The following is a 20,468-nucleotide window of genomic DNA, read 5'->3' as shown; positions in this document are numbered from 1 at the left end:
ACGGACAGTTCATTCCTCTTCTTACTGGCTACAGAAGCAGCCTAGAGATATCAATGCAGCAGCCACAGAGACAAGCTTTACTGGAATATTTGTTTTTCCTCCTGATTTAGGAAGCTATTGCAGGATAAATTCTATCTGTTCTTTTAAATACATTCTTGCTTCCTTGTGGCAAATATGAACTTCAAAGGGAAAAAAATGGGAGGAAAAACCCCAATAATGAAGAAAAGAAACAATAAACAACAACTGGCTTTAGGGATGCATAAATAACTTAAATAGTCTTTCAGGGAGTTTTCTATATCTGAAACTTGTTATTGTTATTAGCAAGTTTAGTGACCTTAGCCAAAATGTCACAACTAAACCAAACTAAAACTACTATAATAAAAATCTGAAATTGGTAAAATCCCAAAATACTGTTATGAAATATCAGAATTTCAAATCTAAGAGATGGTAACTGTCCTTTCCCTCTGATCTAACACTATGCTCTGAAGAAGAGGGAATGGAAACTCCTGTAGCTCATGCTACTCAGTGGTGCTCATGTAGCTGTGCTTTAAATACCTGATTAAGGCACATCGGTCAAGTGTCCCTATGCCTCTATGAGAAAGAATATAAGAGAAGGCAACAAGAAATAAAACAAAAATAAAAAAAAGTTATCCTTTTCTACAGAAATAACTGAAGAGATTTGTAATGTTGTGAACTAGGATAGTATTTCTTATGTTCTTTTAGTTCGTAAAGTCTTTTAATTTTTGTAGATTTGCAGAATTTAAAATTCAAACAACACTTCATCATGGATTTCTCTTCGTAATGTAAATATCTTGCAAGCCCCCAAGGATAACAAAACCCTGATATGAGTGATTATAGATTTCTTTGTTTTAGTACTGATCTCATATTAGTAATTCAAAAAACCCAGAAATGTCAGTGAGCATTCAGAGATCCTTTCCATAATTACTGAGGCTGTTCAGTTCTTGCCAGCTCAATGCTACTTACATCTCCGAGGCATAAATAAGGAGCCGAGACATAGTGCCAAAGCATAACTTGCTAGTGCAAGACAATAGTTCAAATTCCCTTGTACGTCAAGGTAGTTTAGCCACATGGAAACTGAGTACAGAGACCATGCCTTTACTCTGTACTGACTTGCAAACTATTTCTGCAGATTATTTGGGAGAGTGCTAGTTAGTTGAAGGTAAAATTGTATGAGGGATCATTCTAAAACTTGAACAATACAGACAAATCATCTTCCAGGGCCTGGGTACAATTTCTGGCAATTTTCTGGCACTGTTCAATTTACTATTATATATTCAGCCTTCAAATACTATGAACGAAAAGCAATCTGCCTAGTGTCTGCTAGCAATCTGCACTTCAGTGGACCATTTACAACTGTGTAAAAAACTTCACTGTTTCTCTCTTGCAGGCTAAAAAAAGATTTAACAGTACCCACCGAAGGCAGGTTCTAGATGAATTTAGCAATTTTTTTAAGTTCTGTGATCCTTCAGCACATTCAATCATAAATTGCTGGCTATTAATATATTAATAAGTATATTTAAAATGATGGTGCAAGACATTTAACCAGACAAGACAGCCTTGTACACTGATTGCTCCGTGGACTTTTTCATTGTGTTAGTCCTTCAGAGCACTTGGTGTCTTCCAGGATGACACTGAGCCCAGATTAATTGATTGAGAAGATTAAAGTCCTATTGACTTTCAGCATGACTTAAACACCGCTCATATTCTCTATCACTCCTCTTTCTCAGCAGTTTACATGACGAGGGGTTGATCCTGCCTGCAATAAGTGGAAGCGGGAGCAAAGCAGAACCTGAGCCAGCACAAGCAGGAAGGGTTCCTTATGGCTGCCATTGTACCCCTTCCTACTAACTAGAATATTTCTAAAAGTAAAATGACTGGACTGGACTGTAACTAAGTGGTTCTGTGCCAGCATGGAGCAGGTGAAGCTGTTCTTACCCTGAGGGAGCTCAGGCAAATCTTATGAAGCATCACATTCTTCTTTGTTGCAATTTTATTTCCAGTACTGTGGCAAATACTTTAGGGTCGAGGTCAGAACAAAATCTCCCTACATTCCTTCACCTTTCTGCGTGCACCACACTTATCTACATGGACAAGAATGAACTATGCAGACTCCCTGGTTTTTTCCCCAATGCTCACACTGGAAAGAAGGGCCTGACATATTTACTCTATGTTTATCTACAACTTAGTCTGTGGGAGGAGTCAATACCTCAGTGAGATCTGCCCTGATACCAGCCTTTCTCATTAACACCAGCAAGGGCTGTGTGAAAAAAGCCTAACAGGGACATTTTAGAAACTCACTCAGATAGCTACAGTAAGAATGACTTATAGAGCTATCCTAAATATTATAAGCACACAGGAAATGAAATCCAGTCCCTAGCACTGAAAGGACAAGAACCTTCTTGTTCTCATTAACAAGAAGGCTGAAAACTGATTCAACCATGGTTTCTCTTCCTGGCTGGTCTCCTCTGTGTCCTTTCTGTGGGATATGGTAGGTTTGTACATGTGGGCCTGGAGCAGAGGCTCTTCACTCATGTATGGTTTATGTCTGCCCTTTCTTGATGATGTCATATGAATGTCAACCTAATAGATGTTCACGTTTAGCCACCAATTTAACTTTCTGCTACTTTCATTAAAAATTAAGACAATTCAAATTAATTGGTATGCTTCTCTAATAAAAATTTATTTCCTTTCTACAAAATTATATCAGGTCTAATTTATGGATAACCCCTATGCTGCAATCATTTTTTACTCTCCCATGCCTTAAAAAAAAAAAATTAATTACATCTACTGCTGGCAATGTTTTCCCTTGAGATTTATCTGAGATCTGATTTAGCCCTCTCCATTTCTTCTTAATTATTGGTAAACAGTAGTTCTGTAGCTGAGGAACTTTGTGATTCCTTGTTGCAGGATATGTTACATCTAAATATTTCATTCAATCCGTACATCTTTATTCAAATTTGCTTTGCACTAAAAAGAAAAATGAAACTTGTCTCTGAAAAAAGTTATTAGATATATTAGGACACTACTTGCTTCAGAAAGGCCCACTACACTTTATGTCTACTGATCTTTAAAAATATTTTCAAATTCAGAAACAGCAGAAGAGGAAATCATTTTTGCATAAAGCACAGTTTCAAATTCTGCCTTACAACTTCATGTATTTTAGTCTGAGGTATTGGCTAACCCATAAACAACTAGGGCCTCTACAACAAAATTATGTCTGCATAACTGTGTTTTACCAGTTAAAACAATTTTCTTCAAAAATATGACAGTGTAATAGCTGCAGAGCTCAATAAAAATACCACTTCGGAAACCCTTTGACTTCTTTTAACTTTGAAAAAATCCAACAAAATTGAAGACAGCACTTAATTTGAAAATTAATAGCAAAGGATAAAAAACAAATCTGGACCCATTTAATGCATATACTGCTGTTACTACAGTATGGTCATACAATCAGATATCTTAAAATTTGTGATAATATTGTTAGCTAATACTACACCACTCACATGCTTCAAAGGAAGCTGAAGCCTGTGTCTTGTGGAGGGATTCCCTTTGCAAGGGAAGAAGGAACTGAGGAGAAGATGCTACATTCCAATTGCCTTTACCTGCTGTATACATCCCTGAAGAGGTTTGCACATGTTAGTACAATGGTCCTCTAAAACATTTGACCTAATGCATTACTGCCAACACTCAAATTTTTTCACAGATCAACAGTGCAGTCACATGAAACAGAATTGTTTATACAGAAAGAAGCATATAGTCTTTGCCCTGGACCTCCTCAGATGCTCACACTGACAGAGGAGCTACACAATGAGCAACTAAAGTTACTTTCCTCCTTGGATGCAGCAAGAAAATTTCACCAGAAAGTGCTGGCTTGTCGTGCCCATGTGCCTCTTTCAGAACTTCAATGGCTCAGTGGGCTCAGTTCCCCCAGACTGAAGCAGGGATCCCCGGCAGAAATCCCCCTTGGATCTGCCCCACCTGCAGGAGAGATGGAGGCTTAAATGCCTCAGGGCATTCAATTTGCCAAACAATCCTACTGTTCCTGTTAGCAGTATAACTGCAGAGAGGTTCACTTTCAGTGAACAGCCAGAACACTCACAGAGCTACTGGGTTTGTGGGCTATGTGCCAAAACACATTGCTTAGGTTTAATGCAAGATGGAAGCATGTTTTTCAAGAAACTGTGTACTCCTGAGAGGGAACTGTGCCCTTCTGTACAGATCTGCCTACTGCTTAGATTCTAATGCAGAGAATGGGCAGTGACTGTTAAAGGGCTTAAAAAGTTTAGGGAAAGCACTGCAGTAAGATTGGACAAAATATATATATACAGACACATACACACACATTAATAGACACACGTTTTATGATAGTGATACACATGTAATAGGTATATTGCCATAGTAATTCTTCAGATCCAAACTTGAATAAATGACAAAAGCACCAGTTCTCCGATAATAAAATATGCGGTACTCTTATACATCATTAATGAAATTAAAGATGTATGAAGGCTTATTTCTAAATTTATTTGTTGCTACTGTAAAGAACTGAGTATCTCAGTCATTTTTCCTTCTTCCTCACTATTCTTTCTTACCTTGAATTCTTTCCTCCTAATCCAATTGCACCTTCTTTTCTTCATATGTTTTCCTATATCCTTCCCCTTCCTTTTTCCAGAAAGCCTCTGCAAAGCTCAAAAGCCTTTCAGTTTGGATTTCTGTTTTATGAAGTGTGAGAGGTCACTGAAAGCAAGATCTTTTTTTTTGCCAAATGTCTGAGAAACAACAATGATTTATAATCCAAAGCAGTTTCTTGTAAACACATATTCTACTTGTAATTCCTTTCATAGAACCCTAAAAAAGCTTTCAATGAAGGAGAAACTCAAGGTTCCAAGAACAAGCTTTATGGCCTACTTGAATTACCATTTAATTTGGTGATCAGTCCCAAGTCTTATTTGCTGGAGGCTCCAAATTCAAGAGCTAGCACAGATTTAGTGCCAGCAACCACTATGATGAAAATGATATTTTGAGTTCAAATAAAAACTAGGCCAGTTTCTCATGTCTTGCCAGATTTCTTATGTCTTTTTTTTTTCTGATAAGTTTATATACTAAAATTATGTTTTTACAATCAGTATCACAAGTGAAAAAAGACATAGCTGTTACTACTGCAGAAGATAAACTGATTGACATCACATGGGAATATTACCTAAATCCACATATATTATAGAGGTAAATTTGAGCTGTAATTGACTCAAAAACTGAAACCCACCAACTAAAAAAGAAAAAAGCAAAACAATTACTGCAATATATAGCCTTGAAGTTGGACTATTTTATTTTCCCTTCTCTAATTTCCTTTGAATCTTACCTGGACAAGGCAAAATGTTGCATTCCTGGTACTCTAGAGATGGGCCAAGGCAAGGAAGTCCCCCATACTTGGGTTCAGGATTGCTGCAGACCCGTTTGCGATTCCGTATACCTCTACTGCAGTCACGACTGCACTGAGACCATGGAGACCAGGGTGACCAGGCACCATTGATGGTATGAGCAGAGTATCGTCCAGAACGCAAGAAATCACCTGGCAATCCTAATAAAATAAGGATTGAAAAAGCAATACTGAATTAAAACAGTATCTCACCCCAAAACAACCTTTTCTACTTCAAATTTACTCCTAGGCTTCTAATAGTAAGTAATACAAACAGGAAGGTCTTGACCTTTAGTCTCACAATCCAAACCCCAGTTTCATCTCGAGAAACTCTTCCATAATAGAAATTTCATAATCACTTGCACTGAACTAGAGAAAAGAGTTGGATCTAACACTTTAGTTAAAACTTTATGTCTGTGTTGACTGAACTAGCTGATTCATGATAATCATGAATGATAATGATAAAAATTACCTTTCTCTTGCACAGGAATTATCATCAGAAAATCTCCAGATATATTACATAGATATTACTGCCTCTGTTTTAGAGAAAGAAGGTATCCTAGGCAGCAATGGACTGTACTTATCCTATTCAGACTTTAGATAATGTCCACTAAAAATTCCAGAAAGTCTAGTAAAACTGCCCTTTTGTGATGAGCTGTGTTTTGTCACTTTAAAAATCAGTTTATGTTCACTGAGTTGAAGTGTTCTAAGCCACTTCTAAGCTATGGAAATAGGCCTTTTGGAGACATACACACACAACAAAGAATAGTTAAAATAACCACCTAGGTAGTGGAAAACATATTTTTTAAGTGAGTTTAGTAGAGAGAAAAGGCATTAGATTACACAGCAGTGGATGAAGTCTGCTATTTATCAGTGAAAGGGAACACACAGATCTTGTTCACAACATACAACCAGTATGCCTGGATATAGCCCTGGGTCAACTTCTAATAATCTGTTGTTCATTTGCAGTATCTTTGCCACTTTTAGGCTTGGTCCTGCATGCAAAAAGACTCCTTCAATTGTACTCATCACAACAGTGAAACCACTCTTGAGCTGTAGCATTACTGCTAAGCATCACTACTAAGCAACTCCAGCAACACTGCTGGGATTTCCTACTGTTGCCAAAGCAGTTCACCTTTCCCAGTGCTAGCATCACTCTATGATTGATGGACCAGTAACTGCTGCTTTTATTACAAGCACTTATTTAAGTAGTTGTGATGAGAGAAGGTCCTGTGACCAGTACTTAAAACAACAGAGGATGTGTCTGCCTCTCTATGCTAGAGCTTCGGTGTTGCTGATATAAGTAGAGGTGAACGGTATCATCATCAGTGGAGAAATGCAGGGGACTGTTGGCAGCTCTAACTGCAGCAAAAATGTCTGTTCTTAAGAAATTGTTTTGTGCCCTACGCACGGGCATAGGCACTGTGGGAGTACCAAATGGAGACAAAGAAACAGAAGATGTACTTACTGATGAGATGAAAACAGAAACAAAAAATACTATGAAGAGTCTGTCCTGGACAGAACAGGACCAGCATTCAGCATAACCAGGATGGAAGAGCCTCTCATTTGCAGTGTACAGTACTGAAACAACTGCACCCTATCTCTACATGTGGTTATGGCATTACTATCACTGCTTAAGTTCTTCTCTGAGAAGTACACCCACAACAATCCCAAAGTAAGTGAGGGTTTGCATATTTTTATTCAACACTTGATAACTGGCAGTATTGGAATGATGATGCACTGACATAGAAATACTTGTAATAGGAAACTGTTGAAATTAATAAGAAGACATCAGAACGGCAATATAAAAATTACTAAAAATGGATAAAACCTTTCAGGAATTATAGAGGGTAACTATTTCTCTCCTGCTGAGCCAGATTCTATTACACAGATATTAAAAGCAGCATTTTAAAAAGCATGACATACATACAAAAATAAAAAAGGGAGCAAGACAGAGAATCACTATATGAATTACGAATACAGGTCCAATTTCTTACTCTGTAAGACCCTTTTTTATGCAGTTTTTTATCACTTTGGTCATGGAAATGCTTAACTTATGTACGCAGTGAGCTGTGAGACCAAAATAATACTATTTTTTATACCAGAATTTCAAATTAAGGGCTTTTTTTAGTTATTAAATTAAAAGCAATGCAAACAATGGAACAAGTATTAATCAGGCCAGCCCTCCAGTCATTTTCTTCATAAATCACTGCAGGGTGTATCACTTCATAACAATTCTAGGATATTCTCAAGATATTTTTGCAGGACATGTGTAGATTTCTAAGTTCTAAGGAAAATTGTGACCTTATATGACATTATGGTATTTGATTTCTTCCTATTCAAATTGTAGACTGGAAGGGGAATCTTCTAAGGGAAAACTCTAAGGTACTTTAGCTCTGAAACAGAAAAGGATTCTAAAGAATCTTTTTGCTGTGGAGTTTGGTCTGCAGCAAGTGTTCCCCTGTGTTTTCTTCTTTCCAAAGCATTAAAAATTTTATTATAAGGAGCAGAGTTTTCACAGTTTTACAGTAATTCATTCAGCATTCATAGAGGGGCTTTCAGAATTTTCCCTTCAGACAGAAACTACACAGTAAAAAATTAACATTATGCCATTAGTGGCATGTAAAATACCAAGATCAGTTTACGTTCTGGAAATACTGTTCTATATGTTCCTTGGTCAACATTATAGCTTTCAACAATGAAGTGACTAGGTTCATGGACGAGGGAGAACAGTGGATGTTACTTATCTCAACTCTAGTAAGGGTTTTCGATTGTGAGCTATGCTGGCGATGGTACATGCCTTCAGTAGGGTCTCCCATGCCAGACAGGTCCAAACTGAAGGGGTAGATAAAACCATGTCCATGGACAGGATAAGCCTGCTGGCCTTCTGGCAGTCATCCTAGGAGAAGGACAACTCTAATCTCAAACTCGGGCAGATGGAGCTTGCTTAGCCCTATAAGGCCATCCATCTAAGAGAAGGACACTCTAAACAAACCTACTCCTAAGGATCTCGCTTTCAGCGTCCAAGCTCACTCAGCCCTGGCAGATGAACCTCAGGATTAAAGGGTTGGTCCAGTTCCACGCATACTGCGTCTCACCTAAAAAATCCATTGCGCAGGCTCGAAGGCCTTACCCACATTTGCAGAGCCCTGTAGTGATGGGCAAGGGTCAAAACAGCAGGTGAAAGGTGCACTGGAAGCTGCAGACCCAACCCCGCATGCAGGCGGTTCAGGATATTGGTCATCAGAGACTGACCGGAGATGACAGTCTCTTTGGGCAGCACCCTGAATGACCAAGCAGCCTTTTCAAGGACAGCACTGCTTGCTCCACTCAGGGAAGGGCCTAGAAAAGGTGGCCTAAAAAAAGCTCATCTCCCCTTTCACCCAGACGGTTAACCGTGGCCAACGGGCATCTTCTACTAATGCGGTCACACAAAGATCAAAAGACAAAGGCATACACCTGCCTCCAAAGGTGTACCCAAATTGACTCTAGCATGTTGGAACATCAGAACCATGCTTGATTCTGCAGATAGTGGATGTCCTGAGCGTTGCTCTGCCCTAATCGCGAACTGTCACGTCTCAATATCGACATAGCTGCTCTCAGTGAAGTTCGTCTCCACGAGGAAGGCAGCCTTAGAGAACATGGTGCCGGTTACACACTCTTTTGGTCAGGTAAACCCAAAACCGAAAGGCATCTCTCAGGAGTTGGCTTCATGATTAAAACTCTACTGTTCCTAAACTCGAAAATCTGCTGACAGGTCACTCTGACCGCATTATCTCCTTACGCCTTCCACTCCACAACAAGCAACACGTTGTCCTCTTTAGCATATATGCCCCAACTCTCCAAGCTGACCCTGCCGAAAAAGATAAATTCTACACTGACCTGCGCCGCCTTACCCAAAAGGTGCCTGCAGATGATAAGATCGTTATCCTTGGTGATTTCAACTCCAGAGTAGGAAAGAACTTTGAAGCCTGGAAAGGACTATTAGGCAAGCATGGTGTTGGAAACTGCAATGATAATGGTCAACTTCTGCTAGAATTCTGTGCGGAGCAACAGCTCACCATCACTAATACTATCTTTCAGCAGAAAAATAGTTTGTAGACAACCTGGTTGCATCCCAGATCTAAGCATTGGCACCTCATCGATTATGTCTTGGTGCGACAGAGAGATGTCCGCGATGTCCACCATACCCACGTGATGCCTAGTGCAGAATGCCAAACAGACCATCGACTTGTGCACTGTAAACTTAACTTCAACCTTAAGTTCAAGCCTAAAAGGGGCAGTATCCTAAGGAGGATACTCCAAGTTAACAATCTCCAATCAGCCTCAGTGAGAGACAGAATCTTCAAACTAGGCTCGAAAACCATTCCATAAATTCTATAGATGCTCCCCCTGAAACACTCTGGCACCATATAAAAAACAGCATCCTGAAGTCCTCTGTAGAATCCCTAGGGTTCTCCCTCAAGAAGAACAAGGACTGGTTTGATGAAAACAACCAAGAGATCCACGAACTGTTGAGGAAGAAGAGAACTGCTCACCAAGCACACCTTGCACTGCCATCCTGTCACGTAAGAAAAACAGCAGCAAACTCCAACAGAAACTTTGTGACATCCAGAACAAGTGGTGGATCAGTCTAGCTGAAAAAACTCAATTATGTGCAGACACAGGTGATCACAGAGAATTCTATGAGGCCCTGAAAAGTACAAAGATCAGTGTTTACAGAGCCATTGTGCTGTCTACTCTTTTATATGGATCCGAATCATGGGTCATCTACTGCCACCACCTGCGACTCCTAGAATGCTTCCATCAATGCTGTCTCCAAACAATCCTAAACATCCACTGGTCAGATTATGTGACCAATAATCTGTTCTAGAACAAGTAGCAGTCACAAGTATTGAGGCCATGTTGCTGAGAACACAGCTGCGTTGGGCAGGACACGTCTCCAGGATGAAGGACCACCGCCTCCCTAAGATCTTGCTTTATGGTGAACTTGCCACTGGCTGCCACAAGAGAGGAGTCCCGAAGAAAAGATACAAGGACTCCCTGAAACAACATCTCAGCCTTGGCCATATTGATCAACATAACTGGTCTACTCTGGCCTCAAATCGGGAGGCCTGGAGACACACCATCTATAACGCTGCTGATGCTTTTGAAAAAGCACGCAGGATCACTCTTGAGGAGAAAAGACAACGCAGAAAGAATCGTGTCTTGCAGATTATACCACCTAAGGAGTCTTTCTGCTGTGCCTTTTGTAACCGGACGTGTCTATCTCGTCAGAGATGCACAAGTTTGCTGATGATACAAAACTGCAAGTGTGTCTGATAAACCTGAGGATCATGTTGTATTTTGTGAGGCACTGGATTATATTATTGGGTCAGAACCAACTCAAGTGTGCGTGGGTGATGCGGAAGGACTCAGAGAGCCCACATGGTGAGTCTCTGCAGCCTCATGGAGCAGCCCTGGAGCAGCTGTCAGTCAAAAGGGCAGAAAATGGAGCACCTCCACACCAGGAATCTTGGAACCCCTAACCCAGTCTCTGATAGGCTATACCACCCCTCACTCTGGTCCAGAGCCACAGAGCAGTCAGTGAGGGAGGTGTGGCCACAGGGGCCAGAGCACATAAAATCAGCAACATGCGCCTCCATGCCCTCTCTCCTGAGAACTACCTCCACCATGTAAAGCTGGACTTCCACAGGACTCTCTGGCAGTAGCTATGATCTTATCTTAATCTCATTTTCTTTCTAAATTGTGTGAGTTAGTGTGTGCTACTCTTTTTTCTTCTCTTAATCTCTTTCTTTACTGCTAATCTCTTTCTTTACTGCTTTCTTAATACTTAGGGTAACTTAAAACTGGTGGGTTAGACTGAGCTGGATTTTATGGGTTAGCATGTGCTAAGTCAGTGCTTTGTGGAATGCTTTGTTTTGGCTGTATGTTACCCCTCTTAAACTTTTGTCAAGATCCTTATTTTCTCCCATATTCTAAAATTATCAGTAAAATTAGGAAAACCTGAAAAAATATGTGCATTGTTCTCTCTTTACTCTACCTCAAGGTATTAAAGAACCAAAGGCTCTCAAAATATTTAGGGGGTGAAATTTTGGACCCTTATATGTTTTTAAAAATAAAACACCTGGGTGAGCTCGTGGCTCAGGACCTGGGGTCTTATACACTTTGACTAGGCAGAGAGTAATGTCATGGCATTCAATTAGGGAGGAACAACCCCATACAACCCCATTTTGAGGCCAACTGCCTAGAAAGTAGGTCTTCAGAGAAGGATCTTGGGGTCCTGGAAGACAACAGTAAGCTGACTGTGAACCAGCAATGTGCCCTTGTGGAAAAGAAGGCACTTGGGTTACATTGGGAACAATCTTGCCAGTAGGTCAAGGAAGGTGATCCTGCCCCTCACCAGCACTGGTAAAGACCCCATCTGGAGTGCTGGGTCCAGTTCTGGGCTCCCAAGTCCTTCAGCTAAGAAGCCCTGTTTATTAACTGAGGTGGTAGAGTTGACAGAGGGCAGAGGAGCAATGCAAAATTAACCAAAAGCAAAATTTTTTCAGAAAGTAAGTGGCTATACAGAACCAAGTCCTATCCATATCACAGTTTTCATCAAATTCAATAGAAGAATGTATAAATAGAAAAGCATTGTAATCTTCCAGAGCAAGTGGCACAAAACTGAAAACTTCAAATTTTCTCAATAAACTGTGGTTTTCTTGCTTGCCACTTCTGTTTGCAAATTGGGATGCTTTCAGATTGCTCCACATCTGCCTCCAGGAACAGAAACCAGATTGTGCCACTCAACAGAAATCAATATTAAGCCTTCTGTTTTTCTCAGTTACTGTCCTGAAGATAAAAATATGTGGCTAAAACAGGATGCAAGGACTAATGCCCTCAGCTTGGTTAAAGCAAAAGTCTAGTTGCCAAACAACACCTTAGTCCCCCTTATTTAAAGCCCATCTACAGAAATAGTTACCTAATTTGCAAAAACTATGATCAGTCATAGACTCATCAGCAAACTAATGAATAGCTTTCCCAAGGCAGACAGAACAGCTGTAAATCAAATCCAGATCTGACCTTTATGACAGGTTCATAGTTCAAATGTTTTAAACTAAATTGTTCTCAAAAAGCCTATGACTGACTTAGAGCACTGTGAACAACTAGAATGTGTGAATTCTGCTTGCAGCTTACCAAGTCTTATTTTCAGTTGTTCAGAAGTCATACTCCAGTAATAAACTGCCACACACTGAGGCTAGAAAAGGGATTTAACTACTTAATCCCAGTACACTTTTAAACAGGCCTGTGCTCTTCCTTATAGTGAAAATTTCCGTAAGTAACAACAAGTACTGCAAAAACTTCAGTAGAAGCAATCACAGTGATTTTGTGGACTTTTAAGATCAAGGAAGACAGAAGATATGAACTGACATCTGAACAGAAGACTTTTCTCTCATTTCAAGTGTTTATGCTTTCTTCAATATGGGTAAAATTAAAGAGAAATTAGCACTGCATTGCTGATGACTTACTTGTTCAATAATGCACATATAACAGAAAATAATTGCCCAAATAAATTACATAATTCTTATCCAAACACAGATGATTTGATAATTTCTAAGTAAATTTTTAAAACTTTTTAGTTGAATTGAAATAGTTTTATAAAGCCACAAGAAACGAATCCTGTTTGGAGACATATTAACATGAAAGTCACTTGCCCTGACTAGCACAAGAGAAAAAATCTGCCTTTGCAAAAGCCTGTAATGAGACTTTGATTGACCTGATTCTGCTTGAAAACTGCAACACTCCCAGCCAAGTTCAATTAATTTGCCTTAAAGTAAGGCTTTAATAAAGTGCATAGTTTTATAATAATTCCCTAGTCTAGCCTGTAGCTAAGTAATACAGCTCTAAATAAGAGAGAAGTAGCTGTGACACCTGATAAATTATATTACTTGACTGATTTATGACTTACGTCCTCCTGTTCTGACCTAACAAAGAAAATTCAATTATCCAAGCAGTCTAGGTTCATGACTTTGGGAAAAGATGATCTGAAGCCAAAATTCAAGTATCCTGAATAATTTCTAAATGACAGCATGAAACACTGTTTAAAGTGCAGGAGGTAACAAGGATAAGCAAAGATCGTTTCAATGTTGTCACTCTCTGAAGGCAGCCTGCAAGGTATTTGACAATGTTATTGAAGCATAAAACTTTATTACCTTCAGGTCTAAATACCTATAACTTATAGAAACTTTATAAACTTTCAACACATAGTAAAATTTAAATGGTAAAATGTAATGGCCAACAATAATGCAATGCAAAGATAGCATATTTAAAAAAAAAACAAACAGTGTGCAGAGGGAGGATGTTATGTTAGCACAAGAACTTTATTTCTTGTACCTAGGTTTTCTGTATTGAAATATATAATTCCGAAATTCCATTAAGGAATTGTTGTTTGTCAATCAAACCTGAATTTGTCATCAAATTCAGTTCTAAATTCCATAATTCATTTTGTTCTTACTCAGAATACCACAGTTTAACTTCAATAAGACAGTATAAGAGATAACATATACTCCCCCTGACTAGAGGACATGCTGGATTATCAGCACATGTTTTATTCTGTACTAAATTCTGAATGCACTATGGATTTCCTGTGGTTAACACTAGGATTTAATAAATCTTTTCACAAGAGATCATAGCCACTAAAACAGTAATTCAGACAAAATTACATCCTGCCTTCAAAAATAACTAGTGTTTTAAGTTTGGCATAGAGAAAGTAGTGACAACTGGGAATCTAAACTCAGATTTCCAGGTGACTTTTTCTCCTTTTCCTTTAAGGAATTTGCAGCTTTTCTTCAGAATTTATTCTCCCTTCCTATCACTTCCCCTCACCTCCCCCCAACTCCCCAGCCACTCCAAAAAAGAAAAAAAAAGAAAAAAAGAAAGAAAAAAAAAGAAGGAAAAAAAAAGAAAGAAAAAAGCAAACAAAAGACTCTTTCAAACCAAAATTAGAAGTATTGTCTTTGTTTAATTGCTTTCTGAAGCTATTTTGGGAGCTAATCTGGTCTAACTCTGGCCATGTCAAATTCAAGTGTCTTGTCTAAGCTCATCATTGCTGTTTGCTTACACCTTGGAAAGAAAGTGGTACCTCCAGAGGGTAATTTGTGCCCATTGTACAAGAGCTTATCTTCAATGGATCCCTCATTCCTCAAAGTGCTATTGCTGGCTCTGCAGACTAAATGGAGTCTAGATTTTGGTAAGATAAATTCAACCAGGAAAAAATCATACAACCTTATACCTTGTGAAATTTTTACCCCTGGATTTAAAAAAATATGTTTTCAATAAAATTGACAGTGTTTATGTATCAGATAATCTTACAGAGCATCAGTATTTTTAATGTAGATATTTAATACGCTTCATAAACACACATTAAAGCCTATGGTAATGCAATTTCTAGACTTTTAATGCTGGACTGTACAGAAATTGCATTAAGATGTGCAACAATGTACAATCTCACTCAGTTTATTTGAAATAGCAGTCTCTTTCCTATCTGAGCACTATATGAAAACCCAGAGGCAAAGAACAAGATGTATTATTCCTTCCTCTTAATCAAACTTCAAATTAGAAAAGCATGTGTGCAAATGCTACTGTTTGCTTGATTGATACAGAAATCTTACCACACTCAGGAGGAATTTAGAGGGTTTCTGGGAAGAAGTTCTAGCTCTAAGCTCAGACTGCAAAGAAAGTTTGCTTTGCTAGCATCTGACAGTGAAACATGATTCTGCTTAACACGGCATGACTATAGTTGCACGGTGGGAGACCGTAGGCAATGAAAAAATTTTTAACAAATGGCTCCTATCTGCAAGGAACAGAGCACTGATCTTTTGATCAGAACACATCTTTGGTAATGAGGTATGCCAAGCATGCTGTACCAGAATTAATCTTTCTATAAAAGTCAGAAAATTGCTGCAATTCAATATGAAGATAATGAAAAGAATGTTTCACAGTATCCAGGCTCTGGTCAGGTAGAAGTAAGTCATGATGTTTTCTTTCTATCTAGGCAGAAATTATGAAGGTGTCTGCCACAATTCATCGTCTCCTATTCCCGTAGGTTTCTTCTGTTCCAAGAGCTACATCTGCTCTACATGATTCTTATTCATGTCTTTTCTTCAAAAGAAATCAAGGAACAGTAGAGTGGTGCTGTGTTGGCCCAAATCTAAACCTGGGAGCAGGGAAGTGCTCTTGAATCCTGCACTTTGTAGGCAGTCAGTAAGTTTCATCTGATCAGCAAATCAAAATGGTGCTCCCCCTCACCCTCCCCCACCAAATGTTCCACTCCATACGGCTCTGACATCCATAATCAGAAAATGACTAAACAAATAGCCTCAAAATAAAATGTGGGTATTTTCACCAGAAGTATATTGGTCAATGTAGCCACTCGGAACACTGATTGGGCTTGATCTTTCATTACAGAATAATTTAAGACTCACTGGCCAAAAAGAATTTAAGAATGAGCACAAATTAATGACAAAATTATAAGGGCACTCACTGGGAAGAACAGACAGATGTATAGTAGTTTCTGCCCTGTCAAGTACTCAATATAAAGTATTTAAATATTCAGTAGTTTTGGGATTAGTCAGCAAAAATTCATTGCCCAGATGAACATTTCTATTACTGTGCGATGTGGCTGGGGCCACCCACATACATTGCTCTAGTGATGAATTATTTCCAAATGAATCAAAGCTGCAGTTTCAGCAAGATGCAACAAAAAAGTACGCCACCAGGAAATTCAGGAGTATTATGTTCAGAAGTAAAAAAAAAATCTTCAAGCTAATCAGGCAAAGAATGCACCTGAACCACCTCCCACCCCACCACGCTGCCCAAAAGCTCTGTTTAACAAAATATAGAGTCTGTTACCTCTGACTATATTCTGTAGGAGTCAGTTCATACATCAAACTCTAGGAGAGGACTTATGATCATGACTTAAGGGCTGCGAGAGGTGTCTCTGTACCATGTTTAATTTTCTTGCAGCAATGTGATCTAGAACAAACGGGCTCTTTCATTGGTTTACCCTACTAATGTGCTCTCTCTGCCTTGCATTGGCTTTTGTATATTCCTTTCTTAAGTCTGACATCTCAGCTGTCAGACAAGAAAATACCTAGATTCTCTTGCAGATCTGCTTCTAGTTGTTGTGATAACTGTCCTAAGTCTGTGTTATCTGGCGGGAAAAATATTCTCTTTCTCTTTTAATCTAATGAAATTTTAAAAAGGTTTCATCAATGTCAAAGCACTGGAAGATAGTTAAAAGAAGCACTGCCACCTGAAAATCTCATAAGGACAAGGGAAGTACACCTTTCATATACACCAATCATAGCAGAGCAAAATATTTGCTAAATACTAGTTTGAAATTTAGTTTGAATGAAAACAGGAGAATAGAAGAAACACTTGTGCCAAGAGTTGCTCCATGCCAAAATCTGCCTTGCTATCCACAGCTAAAAGAATCTACATTTGACACTGTAGATTAACTGAATTGTGAATGACACAGAACACAAAACTAAGCCTTATCTGGAGCACCACAGATTTTGTTTTATTATTTCATGCAGTTCAATATATATCTTTAAAAAATTATTATCATCCTGCTCTCTCCAGAGAGGCACAGATGTCAAGTGATACAACAAAGGTTTTATAGGTTTTATACAGGATGAAGGTCAAGGGAGCAGGATGGAAGTTTCTAGCATCTTATCACAGAAGCCAACCCTGCATCCTCCCCTGCTACCAAAACCTTGACATGTAAACCTAATACAGGCAGGAGTTTAATAATCACTTTCACAATAGTTGGGCTGTCTGAAAAATATTGAGAAACCCAAGGACTCAGAAACTGTTCTCTCTTTTTTCATCTTAGATAAGCCAAATATCTTCAGCTATACACTGGGGTTTTTTTCAGCTAACTTGGGTCTTGAGAAGATACAAAAGCCTGTATAAGGTCTATAAATACTAAAATATAATAATAAAAAATCAGTATTTCTTTAGATTATATGACTAAAATATAATACATAAAAAGATACACTGATATATAATTAAAACTGGATAATTCATGAAAAGCATTAATAAAATTAGAAGAACTGTCAGAAGGTTTCCTGGTTTATATATATATATATATATATATATATAATATATATATATAAATTTATTCAAAGCCATGTATTACTGATAGGGAAAGAAGAAAATTCTGAAACAAAATAATTCCAATTTAAAGTGATCTAAAGTTAAAAAGATTTGGAAGAAGTTCAGTTTTCTGTCTCAGAAATAAACAAAATTTTAAATTACTAGCAAAAGAACAACATAAACTTCTATAATACAAATTATCCAGTTCATAAACTCCTTATTTATTTAAACACCTGTATGAATCAGTCGTTACTTTCACATTACTGAGCAAAAGCTCTTCTCAGCATCGATACTCCATATTCTAGCTAGATATTCAGCAAATATGGTAATGTTGCACAAATTCTCCCACAGGAAAAGCTCAAGAGAGTATAAGGAGATTCTTCCAAGAACCAGATTATTGAAAAGAAAATCAAAATAACTTGGCAAATCTCATAACTGATGGTAAAAGACACTTGCTTAGTCTGAATGATGATGCTACATCCAGAAGAAATACAGGCTAGGTTCCCTGTTGTGATCACTATGTCCTCCTTTTCATTATCAGTTCTGCTACACAAAACACCAGCAAGCAAAACCTTCCACTGTGTACTGAAAATGAAACTGCAGACATCTCACTAGCAGGAGGCATCATGCAACCACTTTAGCTTTGCTTACCATCTGTCGAGCATCCACTGGTGCCATCACTGGAACAGTAGCGCATTTCAATCCGTTGCCTTCCCACCTCCAGTAAATTTGGGTCAGGCAAGCGCGCTTTGCAGGTGTATCGGAAACGTTGTTCGTAGTGACCACCATTGTCCGAAATATTGACTGGGGTCCAAGGTGTCCAGGGAGTTGTCTTTTTTAACTCTGGGCAGGTGTTGGTGTTACAAGGCTGATATTCCTGAAAGAAAAATGGTCATAATGAATACAATCAGCAAATATGATTTTAAAAACACCCCAGAAACCCTCAAAACAGACAAAAAGATAACCAATTAAAAAAAGCCTCTGATACTTTTTCCAGCATTTTCAAAGGCAGTGATCATCAATAAACTTAATTCCAATTTCAAACTGAAAGTGTTTTTTCTGCTTCTATGCAAGCAGAGTATCACACTGCTAAGAGCAATAATATGCCACTACAAATTAGATCTATTATATCCATAAAATCAGTAAAACAAACACTATAAGTACCATGATAAAGCACATCCTTCATAAATTTATAGCCCCAAATAAGGTTTAGCTAAATATGCTAAAGCTTTTAATTAGGAAGCATTCTGATAAACTGCAAGTACTTGACACAAATCAGCAAAAAATAATTCCTTGGAAAAATCTACTGGCATATGAATAACCAAATCACTGTCCATTTTGTGTATTGCTTATGTATTACAAAGGGGACAACAGACAAAAAATGTTTTCTACTACAGATTTTGGATCCCTGAGGTGCACGTTACTCATAGCTCCAGAATTGCTAAATCTATCTTCAGAAGCAAATTCCCTGTGGACTGAATGCACTAAAAGGAACAGATTGCATCTGAGAAACAAATGTAGAATTGCCATTATTCTCAAAAATGCAGACTTATCAGTATTGTCAGACCTCACAATACCTGTTTTCTTATAAGTATCATCAAGATCTGTAGGTCCTGTCTATTCATTTTCCAGAGCAAAATACAATTCATCTGATGCAAATGTTTTGTAAACTATAGGGATGAAATTAAACAACCATTAAATATCAAAATAAATTCCCACTGACAAATAATTAAAGACAAAAAGAAACAGGCACCAGTGGAACAATTTTTAAATTCTCTTGCTACCTCTGACCTCTTAGCGAGAAACTTAGCAGGAATAACCTTCTGAAGAGGAGCCCATTAAAGTTTGTAATTCCATTAAATTCTTAAAAAAAAATAAGGAAGCAATAGAAATAATGGTTTTATCACATAGTACAACCTCCTTCTTCCATAACTCCTACCCCAGCTGATGCTACCATGTTCTAACAAGCAATAGATTACCTGCTCCTCTCTTTCCCATGGTGATAATAGCTTTTTTATCTCATACTTTCCTCAGTCCACTACCTCTTCTCTCAGATAGTCTAACTTTTTAATATACACAATGAGTTTGAGAGCAATTGCTTTCAATCCACATTTTGTGCTGTGTTGCTATTTCAGATCTAAAAGAAATTTCTTTGTCTGAAAGCCCTTCTAATTTTTCCATCTGTTAGAACTGGAAAAAAAATTCCCCAGGAACCTCTGCTTCACTTATAGAGCAATGCACCAGAGAACCTAGCGTTATGTTCAAGATTTTCATGTTCAGAGGCCAGATGGACTTGTGACAAACTTCCTGCTTTTACAGTTTTGTGGAATTTCAGAGAGAGCTTTTAGCCCAAAGGCTTCAGCTTGACTACTCCTGTTTGCTCCTCAAGGCTGTGCAAAGTTCCTTCCCACCTAAAACCTGGTGATTACTGCTATGGTGACCACAGGAATCATACTCGGGCACCATTTAGGAAAGAGGATCTCTTTAGAGCAGAGGACTGGATCAACCTTTCTGGAATCTGAGTTTCAGTCTTGACTGTTTTCTGGGTCAGAAGACAGCAAAGAACCACCAAACTACCTTGTCCTGTGTACAGCAGGGGAAGTAATTTTCTTCATGACTCCTCCAGGCAACTATTTAAATCAGGTATGTTTTAGACTGAGGACAGAACGTGTATGACTGTTCTTGCAGCACATGAATTGTAAAAAAAGAAATCACAAAATTAACAGATGTCAGCCGCAGTCAGAACTACCCTGCTTGTTATCTGAACTGGCTACTCACCTCCACCGTGCAGTCCCCTCCAGTGACTGGATTACAGTGCATCTTTTAGCAAGAACACTCTGCCTTTCCCTCCTTTTTTTTTTTTAAAGACATCTAGCACTGATGAGTCTAT

General features: G+C 38.4%; 1 protein-coding gene across 9 annotated transcripts in view; it reads right to left on the bottom strand.

Moving 5' to 3' along the window:
* The window catches only part of SEMA5A (semaphorin 5A), a 325,120-nt gene that overhangs the window by 21,627 nt on the left and 283,025 nt on the right, over nucleotides 1-20,468 (bottom strand). For all 9 annotated transcript variants that reach the window (XM_051798972.1, XM_051798980.1, XM_051798971.1 and 6 more), the window contains 2 exons: nucleotides 18,230-18,455; nucleotides 5,378-5,596 (listed from right to left, as the gene is read on the bottom strand). In XM_051798972.1, the coding sequence (XP_051654932.1) occupies nucleotides 5,378-5,596; nucleotides 18,230-18,455 (445 nt within the window). The remainder of the gene's footprint in view (nucleotides 1-5,377; nucleotides 5,597-18,229; nucleotides 18,456-20,468) is intronic.

This window comes from Manacus candei, unplaced genomic scaffold (genome assembly GCF_025592945.1).
Source record: "Manacus candei isolate 608988 ecotype Guabito, Panama unplaced genomic scaffold, ASM2559294v1 h1tg000049l, whole genome shotgun sequence".
Taxonomy (NCBI): Eukaryota; Metazoa; Chordata; class Aves; order Passeriformes; family Pipridae; genus Manacus; species Manacus candei.
Note: the sequence above shows the minus strand (reverse complement) of the source record. Positions and strands in the feature narration are given on the sequence as shown.